Source organism: Eleutherodactylus coqui, chromosome 7, assembly GCF_035609145.1.
Source record: "Eleutherodactylus coqui strain aEleCoq1 chromosome 7, aEleCoq1.hap1, whole genome shotgun sequence".
NCBI classification, from domain to species: Eukaryota; Metazoa; Chordata; class Amphibia; order Anura; family Eleutherodactylidae; genus Eleutherodactylus; species Eleutherodactylus coqui.
The window spans coordinates 119426245-119445592 of NC_089843.1; the positions used below are offsets into that span (position 1 = coordinate 119426245).

The 19348-nt window shown below is 44.4% G+C and overlaps 1 protein-coding gene across 2 annotated transcripts in view; it reads right to left on the minus strand.

The window, feature by feature from the left end:
• Positions 1-1293: 1293 nt before the first annotated feature.
• The window catches only part of TMEM144 (transmembrane protein 144), a 40627-nt gene continuing 22572 nt past the window's right edge, over positions 1294-19348 (minus strand). For both annotated transcript variants that reach the window (XM_066573590.1, XM_066573591.1), the window contains exons 8-12: positions 12755-12873; positions 10986-11105; positions 4364-4461; positions 3766-3819; positions 1294-2160 (exon numbers count right to left, since the gene is read on the minus strand). In XM_066573590.1, the coding sequence (XP_066429687.1) occupies positions 2077-2160; positions 3766-3819; positions 4364-4461; positions 10986-11105; positions 12755-12873 (475 nt within the window). In that variant the 3' untranslated portion in view covers positions 1294-2076. The remainder of the gene's footprint in view (positions 2161-3765; positions 3820-4363; positions 4462-10985; positions 11106-12754; positions 12874-19348) is intronic.

Genomic DNA, 19348 nt, shown 5'->3' on the forward strand with positions numbered 1-19348 from the left:
TTTGCAGAACCAGTTGTATGAGAATGCAGTGAAAAATAAAAATAAAAACATGCCAGAATTTTACATGTTCCTAAAAATTTGATAAATGAAGACTAGAGTTCATCCCGCAAAAAACAAGCCCTTCTAGAGCTCTGGCAATGGAAAAAAAACAATTAATACCGCTCTTGGAATGTGGCGACACAAAAGCAAACCTTTAAGTAAAAAAAAAGTTTTAAATGTACAAAAATAGCAAAACATAAAAAAAACTGTATAAACTTGGTATCACCGGAATCGTGTTGACTCAGAGAATAACGTTATCACACTATTTATTCTGCACGCTGAACGCCGTAAAAAGGAAATCCAAAAGACAAATGGCAGAATTTCTTTTTTTCCCCCCAATCTTTCAACAATTTCTTTTACAAAAGTTATGCAATACATTATATATACCCAAAAATGATGCCATCAAAAAATACAACTTGTCCCGCAAAACACAAGCCCTTATATGGCCGTGTCAATGGAAAAATGAAAAAGTTATGGCTCTTGGAATGCGACTGGAAAATTGGTTGATTAAATGATTGGCCCATTTAAAAAAACCTGCCCTGGTGGGTCTGACAGGGTGGTAAGAAACCCGCCACTGAAGGGGTTAAGGTACCTTTACAAGGGCCGATAGTTGCCAGAATAAATTGCTCAGCCAGACACTGAGTGAGAAGTCACCGAGTTGTTGCCCATCGTTCAGTTTCAGCTTGCTGAAAAAGAATGACTATTGAGTGGCTTCTCACTCAGAATAAACAGAAGTCGCTCAATCTATGAGCTGGTTTATAGTGAAAGGAGGCGGACGGGCCGGAACAATACCTGGCCTGCTCCACCTCCATTCACTTGAAGGACTATCGCTCTTGTATAAAGCACGTACCGTGTAACTGTACCTTTATCTAGCTGGAAAACAAAGGATCGCTGATGTCTGATCCTTCTTTCTCCCTCAACAGACTTTAGCGAACAGTTGAGTTGTCCCATGCACATTAAATGGTCTGCGGATTCTGCTGGAAAAGCAAAAATGTATCTAAAGTGTACAGCCTAAAATAAAGCAGAGCCATCATTAGCGCTGACTTTATACCAAGGAAGATTTATGGTCTTGGTCAAGCAGTGGTTATAGGAAGGTTTGGAAATAAGCAACATACTACATAAGTGCTCCCTCCAGGAATATCAGTGCTCCTATAAGGCTCGTCTTTTTATAATGTGTATATTTATTATATGTCATTTGCTTTTCTCTAAAGACTCGATCATAGGTCCTCAGTAATGAGGCATCTTAAGAAGCAGTTCACAACCAGTCAACACTTTTATTAGATTCACCATTTAATATCTACAGCCTGAATTCACTCAAAATATTCTATATTATTAATGCTGAAAAGTGTTCAAAACCCCAATATTACCTCTTAGGAGATGGATTACAGACAAAAATTGTAATAAAAAAATGCCCAAAGATGTCCTATAGAGATGAGCGAGCATACTCTGTAAAGGACAAGACCCGAGCGAGTATCGTCCTTTTCGAGTACCTGCCTGCTCATCAGAAAAGATTCGGGTGCCAGCGGGGAAGAGCGGGTGGGAAAGGGAAGGGGGTGGGGGATCTCTTTCTCTCCCATCCCCCCTGCTCCTCCCTGGTCACTCCCGCAACCCACCGCTCACCCCCGCCGGCACCCGAATCTTTTCTGACAAGCAGGCAGGTACTCGAAAAGGACGATACTCGCTCGAGTATTGTCCCTTAACAAGTATGCTCGCTCATCTCTAAGGTCCTATAAATTGTAATAATTGCACTTATATGGCAAGGCATTCACAATTGTGTGTAAATATGGCACAGCCAGTCACACACACAGACATATATTCTGACATATACTAGAAAATACAGATGAAAAAAAAAAAAAACACAGTGGAGAAGTTCCGTGAAGTAATCACACAATACACAGTAGTAAAAAGTGCAGAATATTTAAAAATATAAACTGTATCATCATGGAAAAAAAGACAAGGTGCAGTTTCACCCAAACATTTTTTGTCAGGAATGTATATTTAACAAAACCACGCGAGCAGCACCATCTTGTGGCCAAATCAGATTTTTGAAAAGGCTGTTAGAAGAGACCCTGATAGTACAATACAGAATGCCAGTATTAGGCACAGGTAGTTTCTCATTCCCTTAAAAAAAAAAAAAAAAAAAGATGAATGTCAATGGCATCTTATATTCACCTTCATATATTTATACACCAAAACACTTATGCAAATGAAAGATGGAACAATACATCTACAGCGCCACCTATTGGAAGGCAGCATTAAAACGCACATATATCAAATCAGACGTGGACTTGGTTATTGATTAGAAACCAAAACCCACACTACACATCCCATTAACAGCGATTGTGCTGTCACCAAGGGCATCTAAAATCCACCCAACCACGTTTAGGTATTGGTGTGATATGTTGCTAGTAAGCCCTTAATTTGTTGTTACAGCAAAATCGCTAGATTGGGAGGGTATTCCCTTTTTGATTCGTCTGGCAGATGCTTTCCTTCCTTTACAGACTGATAGTAATTAAATCCACGAGGTCATAGGCAGTGATTTATATTTCGCCTATAATATTTAATTTATAGTATTTCCACACTACCCTCCAATCCTTAGTTAGCAGGTACAGTGTTGGAAGGGTTATTGTCCCCTTGTATCATGATCATCGGCGCGCTAGTGAGACAATCCTTCTCATATCCCAGTCTTCGATATCCCCTTCCCCATAGTTACAAGGAGGGGGATTAGCACTAGAGCAAAACAGTTCGTTCACTAGATTAGTTATCTAACTGACTAAGAGGGCACTAGCTGCCAGAATGAGGAACTGACTTGCTGGGCAACATTGTAGCACCCGATATGTAGTACCAGGCAGTCGGCTAGTCACTGCACTATACTCTACTAGTGGAAGTGTAATTATGGGGAAGGGGATATCTAAGACGGGGATATAAGAAGGAATGTCTCACTAGCGTGCCGAGACATTAAGAGATTAAAAAAAAAATAAATAAAATTTGCGCTGCGCATGTTGCTGACGCGACAGGACGCATTCGCCGTGCTGAAGAAAGAAGATCTGGCACGGAGGAGACCCGTGCTGGATCTGAACAGGTAAGAAAATTTATTTTCCTGTCCATGTCTGCAGGCACGACTGGATTCTGCTGCGGGATTCAGCAGTGGAATCCGTCCGTGCAAGTGAACATTGTGCTTAATTGAATGGCTGTCTAACTTTTTTTTACAGTTACTGACAGGATAATACACACCTAGACCTACAATAATGTCTGTATAAGAGTGTAAGGCCTTGTCGGGCTCCACCAGCTGAATATCGCAGCGGTATCCGACACGGCGCCCCCCCCAAAGACCCCATATTCACCTCTCCTGATCCGCCGCAAGAATCCCATCTGGGGAGCCGCGAGCATGCGCAGAGCAGTGCATAACGCTCCAACGGTGACGTGTATTCCCATGATACTTCCGCTGTACTCACAGTGGAAGTATCACGGGACAGACTGCTTCCATTGACTACAGTGGAAGCTGGCTGTGTGAATTTCCGCAGAAGATAGAAACTGCCACAATTTTTTTCACGCTGCGGAAAGCCGCAGTAGAATTCTGCAGCATAAGCATTGGAGGGCTGAAAGCCATCAGGTTCAATAGAACCTAATAGCTGCGGAATATGCCGCAGATTTCCGCTGCAGGAAACCTGGCAGAAATCCGTCCGTGGGCATTAGCCCTAAAAATATTGGAAGGACATAACTTACCCTTATTTCTTTAAAAACTAGAACTCCCCAAAGTGCAGCAACCAATCCAGGGCCCTGTGGTAACATTATAGAGGAGATGATGAAGATACACAGACAAATACTGGAAAGACCGCAACACATAGAATGGTGAAATGTGAAACGCACTCAGGTTATTCCCACTCTAGTGGTCTGAAGTCAATTTAAAGGGTTTACTGATATATAATTGCATAATGCTTTCTGAAGAGTATAATGTCACAACAAGCACAGTTAGGGATTCCAAATCTATAGGGGTTACGCAAGGAAACTAAGCAAACTGGGAATATATGGGAATCCTCATATCCCCGTGTGCTTTAACTACAATGACACTTGAATTACTTATTACACTATGAGTATATTGTAGCTCCAATTTGGGAAGGTTTCTGGTTCAATTTAAATTTTCATATCAATTTATATATAAAACAATGGCAATTACATGATTTCCATTTAATAAAAGTGCTGTGTTATCAAGGTAAATAAATGATAGCTCAGATACCCTGCCAATACGATATGCAATAAAAAAGTCACATTCAGCATACATACAATTCTTCAGCACGATTTACTGAATCAAGAAGCCACTCACCGCAGTTATTATGGGGAAGCTGACCACAGCGCTTAGATAATTATTAGCCAGGAACCAGCAGCAATTGGCGATTGCCCATAGGAGGCCAGAGATGAAACCTTTAGATATAAAATAACATACACTTTAAGTTTCACACTTGCACTACTTCGGGTTCTAAATTCCTAGGGTTAAAAGTTGTTTTAGTAGCACATGAAATGTGATCTTCAGTTGCTGGTTCCTTAGCTGATAGATATATATATATATATATATATATATATATATATATATATATATTCACACACACACACACACACACACACACTGTAATACGTTGGACACTTTCAGGTGTAACATATAGTAAACAATATATAACAAAATTCTAAACTATGTTGTTGCTCCCAGAAAGAGAGCAGTTTGCTTCAATTCACTTACAGCACACCTCAGGATTTTTAAACCTATTAAAGACGACTAATAAGTCCATAGGTATAGGGGTCAGAGCCTCCAAAAACCCCAACAAAAATATACTCCACTTGACAAAGACCCCAAGAGGCTCGAAACGTAGCAAGATTTTGGAGGAATAAATTATTGTTTTGCATTACGCCCTGGATGCTGCCATTCTATCATTGAGAAAGTGGAATAGCTCTCAGAAAGAGAAACAAAATAATATCCCTGCAGATATGAAATATTTTAATGATTAACAAAAATAAGATAAATGATGCTAAGCAGCAAACCTTCAAGTCTGTTTAGGTCTCTTAAAGACACCCAGCTAGTGTCAAAAACTTGCTGTTTAATATTTATTTTTGTTAATCATTAATAAGTATCATATTTGCAAGAATATTTTATTTATTTCTCTTTTTCAGAGCAATAACACTTTCTTAATTGGCCAACATTTAATCCTAGAGTGGTACAGTTGGAAGGGACCTCCAGGGTCATCAGGTCCTACCCCCTGCTCAATGCAGGATCACTAAATTATCGTCTGTTCAGCCTTTGTTTGAACACTTCGATTGAAAGAGAACTCACCACCTCCCGTGGTAACCAGTTCCACTCATTGATCACCCTCACTGTCAGAAAGTTTTTTTCTAATATCTAATTTGTGACTCCTCCCTTTCAGTTTCATCCCATTGCTTCTAATCTTTCCTTGTGCAAATGAGAATAGGGCTGATCCCTCTGCACTGTGACAGCCCTTCAGATATTTGTAGACAGCTATTAAAGGGGTTGTCCCGCGGCAGCAAGTGGGTCTATACACTTCTGTATGGCCATAATAATGCACTTTGTAATGTACATTGTGCATTAATTATGAGCCATACAGAAGTTATAAAAAGTTTTTTACTTACCTGCTCCGCTGCTGGCGTCCTCGTCTCCATGGAGCCCGCCTAATTTTCGCCGTCTAAAATGGTCGAATGGCCAAATTAGACGCGCTTGCGCAGTCCGGGTCTTCTGCTTTCTTCAATGGGGCTCCGTGTAGCTCCGCCCCGTCACGTGCCGATTCCAGCCAATCAGGAGGCTGGAATCGGCAATGGACCGCACAGAAGAGCTGCGGTCCACGGAGGAAGAGGATCCCGGCGGCCATCTTCAGCTGGTAAGTATAGAAGTCACCAAAGCGCGGGGATTAAGGTAAGCGCTGAGCGTTTTTTTTTTTACTTCCCTGCATCGGGGGTTGTCTCGCGCCGAACGGGGGGGGGGGGGGGGGGTTGAAAAAAAAAAAAAAACCGTTTCGGCGCGGGACAACCCCTTTAAGTCTCCTCTCAGCCTTCTTTTTTGTAAGCTAAACATTCCCAGATCCTTTAACCGTTCCTCATAGGACATGATTTGCAGACCGCTCACCATCCTGGTAACTCTTCTCTGAACTTGCTCCAGTTTGTTGATGTCTTTTTCAAAGTGAAGCACTGAGAACTGGACACAGTATTCCAGATGAGTTCTGACTTAGGCCTCGTTCACACAAGCGTGTGTTCGCGCATACATAAGTGCATCCACGAACGTGCAAAAACACGGGTGAATACAACTTCATGCACCATTGCTTTCAATGGGACCCCCGCTGCCGCCGGCAGCCCCATTGAAAGCAATGGACTGCTGACAACCCCTGCATTGATTTTCGGGGAACGACTTCATTGAATTCCATGAATGGCCGAGCGCTGCCTGTGATTGGCTGAGCGCTGTGACCAATCACAGGCAGCGCTCAGCTGTCATTCAATGAATGGCTGAGCGCTGCCTGTGATTGGCTGAGCGCTCAGTCAATTAGATACAGCGCTTTCAGCAGACGGGGGATTTTAAATCCCCGCCTGCTGAAAGAACTTCACTACACTGCCAGGAGATCAAGCGGCTAGACGTTCCTGAGCACCGACAGCAGCAGAGAGGTGAGTATATACTTTTTTATTTTTTACACAAGCCAGGGATGGTTTTCAAGGAAGGGCTTATATTTAAAGCCCTTCCCCGAAAATCACTGCAGGGGTTTGCCGGAAGCCCAGTGAAAGCAATGGGAGAATATCGCAATCCTCTGCCACAGCTGTGACAACTGTAGCAGGGGATTCTTTACTCCCCATGGGGAGTCCCCCCTTGTCACCGAACACTGTGACAGTGCTGTCACAGTATTCAGTGACAAGGGGACTCCCCACGGGAAATATTGACACGCACCACGGACCTGTGCATGCATTCTATATGTGCTTTCTTTATTTTTCTTGCCCAGATGTAGGACTTTGCATTTCTTCTTGTTAAATACCATTCTATTATTTGCCGCCCAACTGTGCAAGCTTTTCTAGATCTTTTTGAATACTGTCTCTTCCTTAGTGTTAGCTATCCCTCCTAGCTTTGTGTAGTTGACAAATTTGATGAGTCTCCCATCAATTCCCTCCTTCAGATCATTTATAAAAATGTTGAACAACACTGGACCTAGGACAAAGCTTTGTGGTACCCCACTTGATACATTCTTCCACTTGTATGTGCAGCCATTTATGACCACTCATTGAGTACGATCACTCAGCCTGTTGTGAATCCACCTAACAGTTGCCTTGTCAATCCACTATTTGGTCTTTTTTTCAATAAGGATGGTATGAGATACTTTGTCAAATGCTTTACTAAAGTCAAGATATTCTATATCCACCACATTGCCCAGATCAACCCAGTCGGTGATTCTGTCATAGAAGGAAATTGGATTTGTCTGGCATGACTTGTTTGTTAAAAATCCATGCTGGCTCTGGTTAATTACTCTATTTTTATCCAGGTTTTTGCATACATGCTGTTTAATAATTTGTTCAAAGATCTTTCCCGTATAAAAGTCAGGCAATTAGTTTCCTGGATCCACCTTCTTCCCTTTTTTAAAAATGCCAATCTTCTGGGACTTCTTCTGTTCTCCAGGAATTTTCAAAGATTGTGGCGAGTGGTTCAGCCACTACCTCTGCTGCTTCCTTTAGTATCCTATGATGTAATTTATCTGGACCTTGAGACTTGAATTCATTTAAGTTAGCTAATGTTCCCTCACCATCTCTTTGATTATAGATAGCCTGCATTCTTTTACTCCCCCAATAGCACAGGAAGATCAGTTGATGTTACATCTACTTTCTGAGAGAAAACAGATGCAAAATAGGAATTTAAAGGTTCGGCCTTCTCAACATTATTCTTAACCAAGTCACCATTTTCATCTTGTAAGCATCCAATAGCATCTTTGACATTTCTCTTGCTTTTGATATACCCCCCAAATCCTTTTTTATTGCTTTTGGCCTCTGTTGCAAGCCTCAATTCATTATTAGCTTTAGCTTTTCTGACACTTGCCCTACAGTTTCTGCAGAGCGCATTACATTCTTCTTTAGATATTCCCCCCTTTTTCCATTTGATAAACATATTTTTCTTCCTTTTTAACATATGTGCAAGCTCTGTGTTCATCGATCCTGGTCTCTTTAAATGCTTCCCATTCTTCCTTCTTTTAGGGATTGTTAACAATTGTGCTTTGAGAATCTAATTTCACAGTATTTCCTCACCTTCTTGAACATTTCTGTCCTTAAGAACATCCAGCCATTGGATTCTTCCGTCCCTCTTTCTGAGTTCATTAAATTCTGCCTTTCTGAAATCCAACCTTGAGGTCTGAGTTTTCTCAGGTCTTCCTCTTTTCATCCAAAATTCAAGGATAGCATGATCACTGCCTCCTAAGGTCCCAGCAATCCTTACTTCCTCAACCACTTCCTCCCTGTTGGTAAAAATTAGGTCCACGATAGCAGATCCCCTTGTTTTCTCTTCTACCTTTTAGAAGATAAAGTTGTCCGCGAGAGCGGATAAGAATTTGTTAGACCCATTACTTTTACCTGAGAGAGATTCCCAACAAATGTCTGGATTGTTAAAATCTCCCACGATCACTATGTCATGCTTTTTGGAGAGCATGATGTAGAAAGAGTTCATCCATATCCTCTGCTTGTCCAGGAAGCCTATAGTAAATGCCTACAATGGTGTCCTTTCAGTTGTTCTCCCCTTGTATTCTTACCCAATCAGTTTCTACAGAACTATCATGCTCTGAAGCTTGAATCTTAGTGGAGATTAATGTTTTCCTAAAAACAACGCAATACCTCCTCCCCTTTTTTTAGGTCTGCTTCTTATAAATACGTTGTATCCTTCAAGCCTTGTATTCCAATCATGTGTATTATTCCAGTTTCCGTTATGCTTATGACATCATATTTCTCTTCCTGTGTTAGGAGCTCCAATTTTCCTTGTTTGTTTCCCATGCTCTGTGCATTTGTGTGAAAACATTTTAGTTTGTGATTGGTGTCTCTTGCTCCTCTACTTTCCTTCTGAATTTTTTGTCTTTGCTGGTGTGCTACTAACCTATTCTTTTTGACTATATACATTATAACATCTTACATCGGGTGTGTAATAAAAATAAATATATGACAATAACATAAGGAAAATGAAAAAAAAAAAAAAAAAACAAAAAACATTTATTTTCTTTTACTGCACTAATGGCCAGAGACAGGGGCCATTTATTAGTATGTGGAATTAACAGCAGTAACGGTTTTGGCTATCCAAATAACTTCCACATCTTTGTTTCATGATACATGGGGATTTAATTTTGCTATTCCATTTTCCTGTACATGATTATGGGGATATCTTTCCTGACAAGCCATATGGACAATAGGGACCTGCATCCTGGAGATGTTCATTGACTTTTATGGGAGAGTAATGCGACATGCTTTGTGACCTCTGAAGAGGTCATTTTGTAAGGTGGGAGAAGAGCTGTGAATGGTGAATTATATTACCTATATATAGGTGCCAACTTTCATTGCACTCTTGCCTGTGATGATACTGAAAAGCGTTTTCTACAGAACAGGAAGTAACAGTCGCTTTATATGGCTTATCGGTCAGGGTAAAAACTGCAGGATTTCAGGGAGTTTAAGGACCCCTGCACACGAGCGGAAATTCCGCGGCGGGATTTCCCGCAGAATATCCGCCTGTGGAAGCTGCCATAGGATTGCGTTAGAAAACGCAATCCTAGGCAGATGGCCGCGAGTTGTCTGCGTGAAATCACACGCGGAAAACAAATCGCAGCATGTTCTATTTCTGTACAGGTCTCGCAGAGGCCCACACAGAAATGTCTCTCCCGGCGCCCTGGCTTTGCTCTGCGCCGGCTGGCCTGGCAGCCGGCACATCAATGAACCGGAGCCACGGGAGAAGTGAGTGCCACACTGGTCCCTGCAGTGGCTCGGGTCGGGTCCCGCTGCGAGAATTCTCACAGCGGGATCCGACCCGGCCGTCTGCAGGCGGTCTAAAACATCAATGAACCGGAGCCGCGGGAGGGGTGAGCGCCGCACTGGTCCCTGCAGTGGAAAATAAAAAAAATAGAAAAAAAAAAAAAGCAATAGTCTACACATTTTTTAACTTTATTTTAGAGCAAGTTTGACTATGAAAATAAAAGTTTTGAAAGGAGTTTGACTTTTCATTATTATTTTACCCACAGATTGGGTTTGGGCTGACATTGGTTTCATTACCAACATTTTATTGCTTTCACTATATGTTATAACACTTTTGGGGTACATTTGAGCTTTTGATTTAGCCCCTTGCAAAATAGCTGTTCAGCCCCTTGCAACTGTTCATAACATATACACCTTAGTTACAAGGGTAAAAAGAGTACAGTTTCTTTACAAACATTAAAGAACTCATCTAGGAAAGCTAAAGGCAGTGATACACACTAGTTATAGACTAGCCAAACCCACCGATTTTGGCAGGATCGGATGATGAACTAACGGGTTTAATATCGTCCTACCTCTCCCCTGCTGGCAGATGTCAGGGGAAGATAAGATCAGCCAATTGGATTTCAACTATCAAATCCCGTTGTTCTCAGAAGATAAGCCACTGCCAAAAGTGTCTGGCAGTGGCTTTCTCACTCCACACTACATACATAAACATCACAATTTTCTTTGGAAAGTCCATTTATGTCTGAAAGTCAAATCCCCCTTCTGTAGTTGCACATTTTTTAATATGGGTCATATACAGACCAGTCCCATGCTTAAGAGGTTTGTGGTAAGTGAATTTATCAATTCAAGCAGAAACTGAACTCTCCACATATGTACATACTGGTATGTACCCACACTGCATAAGTGTCATTGAGAATAAGATGACTAGTAATCAGGTTCTGCACTTAATTCATGTGAATTTGTATCCTTACCAGGCAGTATGGCTTTTGGATAGACTTTGGGTTGGTTCTTCATAACAGCACAGTAAATAAGGAAGTATACCGTGCTAGTGAGGAATATTCCACTGAAGTGTGCAAACACATAATCAAGATCTGAAAGAGAGAAGAGCTTATTTAAGTCACTTTCTTGAGAATTGCATTTTAAGTATGGCAAATGAAAGAAATATTTGTGGTAATGTTTTGAGAATGAAAAAGTCATCAAGTCTATAAGCCGCTAACAAGCAGAAAGTTTACAGTAATTTACCACCACTCACATAATTACATCTAACAGTACCGTTGGATAGTGGATTAGTCACCAATCTAGAATCAATCTAGCAGACTTTGAATAAAAAAAAAAAAGCTTCTATTGTATACACATCATATGATGTACGATTCCCTTTGCTGCTCTCCATTCAACACACATGAAGTCAGTGCACTTGCCATAGGGCACCAACTCACAAAATCAGAATGTTGGATACATTACTGCTTTTCATCAGATCACAGAAAAGGTACTGATCCCTGTCGGCGAGATTCAGCTAGTAGGGAGTCTTTAAAAAGGGACTTTGTTGGCTATTTTGAGCCCTATCAGCTAAGCTTATGGGCTCCAAGTACCTGACATGCTGATTCCAGGGATGTAGGTTTTTTACGATGGAGAGCTAGAATTGAGAAGGTTAAGCGGGGCTTCTCCCACCCCCCAAAATGAAACTCGATATCTGCCCCGCTGTCGGTTTTTAAACCTGTCACTGCAATGCATTCTGTGCACTACATAGGCGCATGCTATAGTCCGCCACAATTGTTTAGCGGCAGGTTTGACAGCTAACACCAAAGGAACAGTCTGAGAGTTAAAGGGGTTGTCTCGCGGCAGCAAGTGGGGGTATACACTTCTGTATGGCCATATTAATGCACTTTGTAATATACATCGTGCATTAATTATGAGCCATACAGAAGTTATTCACTTACCTGCTCCGTTGCTAGCGTCCCTGTCGCCATGGATCCGTCTAAATTTGCTGTCTTCTGGCGTTTTTAGACGCGCTTGCGCAGTCCGATCTTCTGCCTTGTGAATGGGGCCGCTCGTGCCGGAGAGCTGGTCCCGCGTCGTCATCGTAGCTCCGCCCCGTCACGTGTGCCGATTCCAGCCAATCAGGAGGCTGGAATCGGCAATGGACCGCACAGAGCCCACGGTGCACCATGGGAGAAGACCCGCGGTGCATCGTGGGTGAAGATCCCGGCGGCCATCTTGGAGAAAGAAGAAAGAAGTCGTCGCAGAGCGGGGATTTGGGTAAGTAATATATATATATATATATATATATATATATATATATATATATATATATATTTTTTAACCCATCCTTTGGGTTTGTCTCGCGCCGAACGGGGGGCCTATGCAAAAAAAAAAAAACCATTTCGGCGCGAGACAACCCCTTTAAGTATAAAACTTACATTCCTAGGCTCAAAGTATCAGCTACTTTGAGCCCATAAACTAAGCTTATAGGGCTCAAAGTAGCTGACAGATTCCCTTTCCTGTAAGTGAAAGCCTGACCCAGATCAGCACATTTCTCTCCTTTAGTTTAAAATGGGTTACACATCAGATGCATTCTTTGTGCAGCCAAGAACTTCATTTTCTCACCTGTATTCTTTTATTCTAAGTTGGGGGACTATTTGAAATACTCCAATATGATGGCAAGTTTATTGACTATAAACATATACATCAACCTTGATAAAACCGAAATTAGTCAAGATAATGTACATTTTACTCCTCTTACCAAATTGACTTGATCCAGCATATATACTTTCATTGTTCTTACTGTGGTCCTTGATATAAAGAACTGGAACAAAGCTCGAACCATAGAGGACTCCTGCTCCTATTGCCATTAGTGACCCTCTGTTACAGACAGAAAAGATGTTAGAAGCAGTCATCTTACATTAAAATTGAAATAAAAAAATCAATTCCTGAAGCCCCTTTAGCTGATATATTTGAAAACTGCATTTGGGGCAATTCTGTACTCTCCATCTCTGACCCAAATATCTCCATTTACAAGCAGGAGCAATTCTGCTAATAGAGGAGAGCAAGGAGGAAAAAATGAATTTCTGACAGCGGTTCTCCCAATACCAGCAGACTACAGGTCCCATTTACGATGCTTGTATTCGGTGAGTAAAAAGTCTACAGAGAACATATCTATAACTCCATCAAGGATGTCTATAAATCTGATGGCGCCAGAAACACAGCCACTTGGGAGTCTGATTTCCCTATAGCTGTTTTGTGAGTTAACAATTTCTATAATAAAGAGGGATATAAAAAAAAAATCAAATGACTAAAAAAATGTTAACCATTTGATGAAGAAGGGGCATTGATGCCCCTTTTCCAGGTCACATTCTGAAGTGTTGGTAACCTTACTTTCAAAAAACCTTCACTTTTCTTATTTTTCTGGTGACATATCTACAAAAGGGCTTGCCTTGTAGGAGGAGTTATGTTTTTCAATGGTATAATTTAACATATCATAATTGAAGACTTTAAAAAACTATTCTAAATGGGGTGAAATGGGGAAGAAAAACGCAATTACACAATTTTTGGGGGTAAGGGGAATTTTTACAACGTTCATGGTGCAATAAGAAGTATATGTTGTCTTTATACTGTGGGTCAGTACAATCACAGCAATACAAAATTAATATATATTTTTAAATATTATAATACAATAAAACTGAGTTAACCATGTGGGATTAATAATGTAATACTTTCTAAAAATTGGTATCGCTGCATCTGTAAAAGGTCCAATTTATTATTTATAATTTTTTTTTATGTGATGACTGGGAAAAAGTTTTTTTTTTTTAACTTTTAAATATTTTTTCTATAATTAAATCTTTATTGCATTTTTTTTCTTTTTACTAGTCCCCGTAGGGAACTTGAACTTTTGACCATTTGATTGTTTATACAGTACAATGCAATATTATAGTATTGCATTATAAGGAGTGTTAAGAGGCTTCCTATTAAAGATGTGCTATGCGTACATCTTAATAGGCAGAAACAGATATTTTTGGTATAACTTACCGTAAAATCTCTTTCTCGTCGTGTTCATTGGGGGCCACAGCCTAGACCATGGGATATAGCCACTGCCCTAGGAGGCGACACTAAGCAAAAAAGTGTTAGCTCCTCCCTACCTCGCTATATCCCCCCTGCAGGCACTCAGCTAATTAGTCTGTCTGCAAGCAGTAGGAAGCCAGTGGGAGTAAGATTATACATATTATGTTTTATACATACCAAAAACTCTTGGCACAATTTTCTGCCGAACCATGACCGAAGAACAGAAAGTTCCAGCAACTGCCTAAATAAACAAGGGGTGGGTGCTGTGGCCCCCAATGAACGCGACGAGAAAGAGATTTTACGGTAAGTTATACCAAAAATATCTGTTTCTCGTCCGTATCATTGGGGGCCACAGCCTAGACCATGGGACGTCCACAAGCAGTCCCGAAAACAATATATTGGGTGGGCATTCAAAGTTCGGCTGTGCGGTCAACGACCGCCACCTGCAAGATCTTCCGGCCAAGAGCGGCGTCAGATGATGCAGCTGTGTGGACCTTATAAGATTTTGAGAACATATGTAAGGAAGTCCAGGTGGCTGCCTTACCCTCCTGAAGGGCTGAGGCTCCGTGACGGACTGCCCGGTAAGCCCCTACCGCCCGTGTGGAGTGGGCCGTAACCCGAAATGGCGGCGAGCGCCCTGAGGTGCGATACGTCTCTGTTATCGGGGACCTTATCCATTTGGATAGGGTGACTTGAGGCTGCCAAGCCCCTTCGGGTCCCCTCCGGAATAACGAAGAGGGTGTCGGTCCTACGAAGCGCCTTTGTACTTTTCACATAGATCCTCAGCGCCCTTACTATGTCCAGGTGGTGCAGCATTTTTTCCTCTTTGTGTACTGGATCTGGACAAAAAGAAGGCAAGACAATTTTCTTCATTAGTATGAAACTGTGATACCACCCTTGGTAGAAACTCGGGTGATGGCCTCAGCACCACTTTGTCCTGGTGGACGGTCATATATGGCGCCTGCATAGCCAAAGCCGCCAGCTCCGAGACCCTACGGATTGCCGTAATGGCGACGAGGAATACCACCTTCCAGGTCAGTAGTCGCATAGAAATCTCCTTCAGCGGCTCGTACGGCTGGCCCGTCATAGTGTCTAACACGAAATTAAGGTCCCAAGTTTGGACCGGGGGTTTAAACGGGGGTATCGTATGGGCGACTCCTTGCAGGAATGTACGTACTGCCATCCTCTTTGCGATTGGTTTTTGGAACAGTACCATTAATGCCGACACCTGTCCCCTTAACGAGCCTACCCTCAATCCTACCTCGAGGCCTGATTGTAAGGATGCAAGAATTCTGGCCACCGACAATTGCATCGGTTGTACCCGCCCCTCCTCACACAGGTGAAGAAGCGCTTCTCAGACTCTATAATAAACTGCCGATGAGGCTGGTTTTCTGGCCCGTATCATAGTCTGGATAACCTTCTCCGAATAACCTTTCCTCCTCCACACCTCGGTCTCAACGGCCAAGCCGTCAAATGTAGAGACTTGGAATTTGGGTGTAGAAAAAAAGGCCCCTGGGATAGCAGGTCTCTTTGCTCTGGAGGATGCCACGGTGTGTCGAACAGTATTTCTATGATGGTCGCGTACCAGCTTCTTCTTGGCCAGTCTGGTGCTATTAATACTGCTGATCATCCTTCCTGCTTGATTTTCCCTAGGATCCTTGGTATGAGAGGAATGGGTGGAAATACGTATAGGAGCTTGTACTCCTCCCACGAAATGGTTAGCGCATTCGTTGCCGCTGCTTGTGGATCCCGTGCTCGGGACATAAACGGGCGTAGCCTGTAATTTAGTCGGGACGCCCTGAGGTGCACGTCTGGCGTGCCCCACTTCCGGCATATCGTCCGAAATACTTCTGGGTGCAGCCCCCAATCGCCGGGATCCACTGTTTCTCGGCTTAGGTAATTCGCCACCCAGTATTCTCTATTCCGGGAATGTAGACTGCGGAAATCGAGCTCAGATGCTTCTCCGCCCACGTTAGTATGCCTGCTACCTCGCTCATTACCGACACGCTCCGTGTTCCTCCTTGTCGGTTGACATAGGCCACCGCTATGGTGTTGTCCATCTGAATGCGTACATTTTTTCTCTTGGGATTGGGCCCGAAGTGTCGGAGAGTCAAGTAGATGGCCCGCAACTCTAGGATGTTTATATGTAGCCTTGTCTCTTTTTGAGACCACACTCCTTGAACAGACTGATCCCCTAGTGTTCCGCCCCAACCTGAAAGGCTGGCGTCCGTCGTCACTACTGTCCAGCGACTTGGGCCCAAAGGCCATCCCGCCTGAAGCCTCCCAGGTTCCAGCCACCACTTCAGTGACCTTTGGACTTGAGGGGTTATCTGGAGTCGCTGTTCCAGGGTCATCCGGAACCCATTCCGGCGTGACAATATCAAGTGTTGTAGTTTCCTTGACTGGAAACTGGGCGAACGGAACCGCCTCGAATGCTGCCACCCTCTGGCCCAGGATAGCCATGCAGTGTCTGAGGGTTAACGGTTTCCCCTGTATTAGGGACCGGACCCCCTGCCGGAGCTTGTCTACCTTTGCTTGAGGTAGCCGGACCTGGTGCTGGCTGGTATCGAATATCATGCCCAAAACTCCAAGTGTTGTGTCGGTATTAGGCATGATTTTTCACGGTTCACTATCCAGCCGAATTCTTCTAGCATCTTCATCGTGACGTGTACGCTTTTGATGTTGCCGTCCCACGACGGTGCCTTTATTAGTATATCGTCCAGGTATGGAATGGCTGATATACCTTCCGCATGGAGTGGCGCCATCACTGCTGCTAGTACCTTCGTAAAGACCCTTGGAGAGGTAGACAGGCCGAATGGCAGCGCTGTAAACTGAAAATACCTTCCCTGTGTTTCGAAACGAAGGAATTTTTGATGCGTTTCCCGAATCGGGATATGGAGATAAGCGTCCTTGATATCTATTGAGGACAGAAATTCGCCCGGTTGCATGGAGGTTATCACGGACTTGATTGACTCTATCCGGAAATGTTTTGTTCTGATGAATTGGTTCAACCTCCTTAAATCCAGCACCGGCCTCACTCTGCCGTCCTTTTTGGGTACAAGAAAAAGATTCAAATAGAACCCTTGCCTCTCTTGTGCCTCCGGTATCGGTTTCACAACCCCCTGTGCCAGAAGGTTCCGCACTGCCTGCTGTAGGTTGGCTACTCCTTCCGGGGCGGTAGGCACTCTGGACCTGCAGAATGAATTCCGTTGGGGAGTCGTGAATTCGATTGCGTAACCGGATGTCACAATTTCCTGCACCCACTTGTTACTCACGCGCCTCCCCCATGTCTCTCGCAATTGGGAGAGCCTGCCCCCCCCCACCCTGGTGACACTGGGTGGGGGCAGCATCTCATGCCGCGCTCTTTTGATCCCGCTGTTTTAGATATTCCGGGTCGGGATCGCCATGTTTGCCTTGTTTTAAAAGAGGGGCCCCTCTTTGCGTCTGTCGGGGTTCTTGTAGACTGGGACCACTGCCCTGACCCTGGGCGGGATGAAAAAAACGCCGAAAGGATCTAAAAGAAAGAACGGTTTCCTTTTTAGTGGAACCTTCTCCTTTCTTGCCGGCATTTGTGGTAACGACGTGCTCTTGCCGCCTGTAGCGCCCTTTACCATGTCATCCAGTTTAGGTCCAAACAGCCTGTTTCCTTTGAATGGCCATTTTGTTAGGGCCATCTTGGATGCTGTATCTGCTGACCAGCTTTTTTCAGCCAGAGAGTTCACCTTGCCGTCACCGATGCAGCGGATGGCCGGGCACCGAACTTGGCTGCGTCTAGTTCTGCTGTGCATACAAATTTGTTTGCCTGTATGACGTTGTCTGTCAGTTCGAGCAACTCATTTGGTGGAGCGCCTGCTACACTGTCTCTCCGTAGCTGCTTGGCCCAGGCTATGGATGCTTTGCTGACCCATGCGGTCGCAAAAATCGTCTGTAAGGTGGTGCTTGTGGCTTAAAACACGGTTTTGCCCACGCATCCAGCTTCCTGTCTTGAGGATTAGCCAGCATTGCTACCTTGGCTGTTGGCAGTGCTGTGCTTCTAGACAGTCACGACACTGGCGGGTCAACTACCGGAGGTACCGCCCAACCCCTTTTTCAGGCCCCCTGGGAATGGGTATGTACTTTCCCAAGTCTTCCCGGGTTGCCTAAATTTCTTATCCGGGTTCTGCCATCCCTTATTAAGAACCTCCGAAAAATCCGGATGGTCTGGGAAGACCTGTCGTGATCTCCTTCTGCCGTCTAAATGACACCGCGGAAGGAGGCGTCTGCACTGTTTCCTCCATTACTTGGAGGGTTTCTCTTATGGATATTACCAGGCCGTACATTAGGCTGGCTAGGCGCGACACCTGTTCCTCGTCTAGCTCCAAAACTGACGAGCCTGCAGAGTGGTCGTAGTCTTCAGACCCACTGCCCTTGCCTGCCGTTTGGGCCGTGTCCTGGGGCGCCCATGAGCAAGATGCTCGAGGGGACTCATCGCGAGCCCGGGCTGGTCTCGCAGAATACCGGGACCGTGAAAAAAAGCCTTGATCTATGATAAGTATGCACGGACTCCCTGGACCATGAGAGCCATGAGAGTCCCTGGATCGTCTGGACTTTGAGGGTCTAGACGACCTCCCGGTGTGGCGCGATCTATGGGGAGTGTCCTCGCTGCTAAGGGACCTCCTCCTTTTGTGTGCCCTCTCTCGTGCATATTCCGAGGAGGACGCGTCTGAGCTGGGCTCTAACCGGCGTAAAATCGCCGCAGAGGATATGGCCAAGCCAGAAACGGCAGCGGCCAGGGACCTCCCCCGTTGGGGTTCGGGCCCTGGCTCCACAGGGGCGGCGGGGGGCACCGGGGACCCTGGGGCTGCGCGCACCGCGGCACATCTAGTGCAGCGGGGGTCGACTTGACCGCAAGCGAACTTACCGCTGCAGGTAGTGCAAGCGTAATGCTTCACCCTCCCCTTGGCCGGGCTGGAACCCTCTGATCTAGGGTCAGACATGGCAACAGAAAACAATTCCCAGGTAGCGGGAAAGCTAAGTACCGTTACAGGAATGCCTGCAGGGGGGATGGGGAGGGCGAGGGGAGAACACCGCAAAGTGCCGCCTTGGGCAGGCTTACCCGGTCTAGCAGCTGTTTCTGCGGTTCCCCCGGTCCAGCTGGAGCCTCTGGTCCTGACGCTTGGGTGCTGTCGGAAGTCGACGCTGGTGTACCATACGATCTCGCTGCGTTGGTGACCCGGCAGGTGCTGTGGCAGGGACTGCTGCGGAGTTGCTACTGCTGCTGGTGCCCGAGACAGGAGGT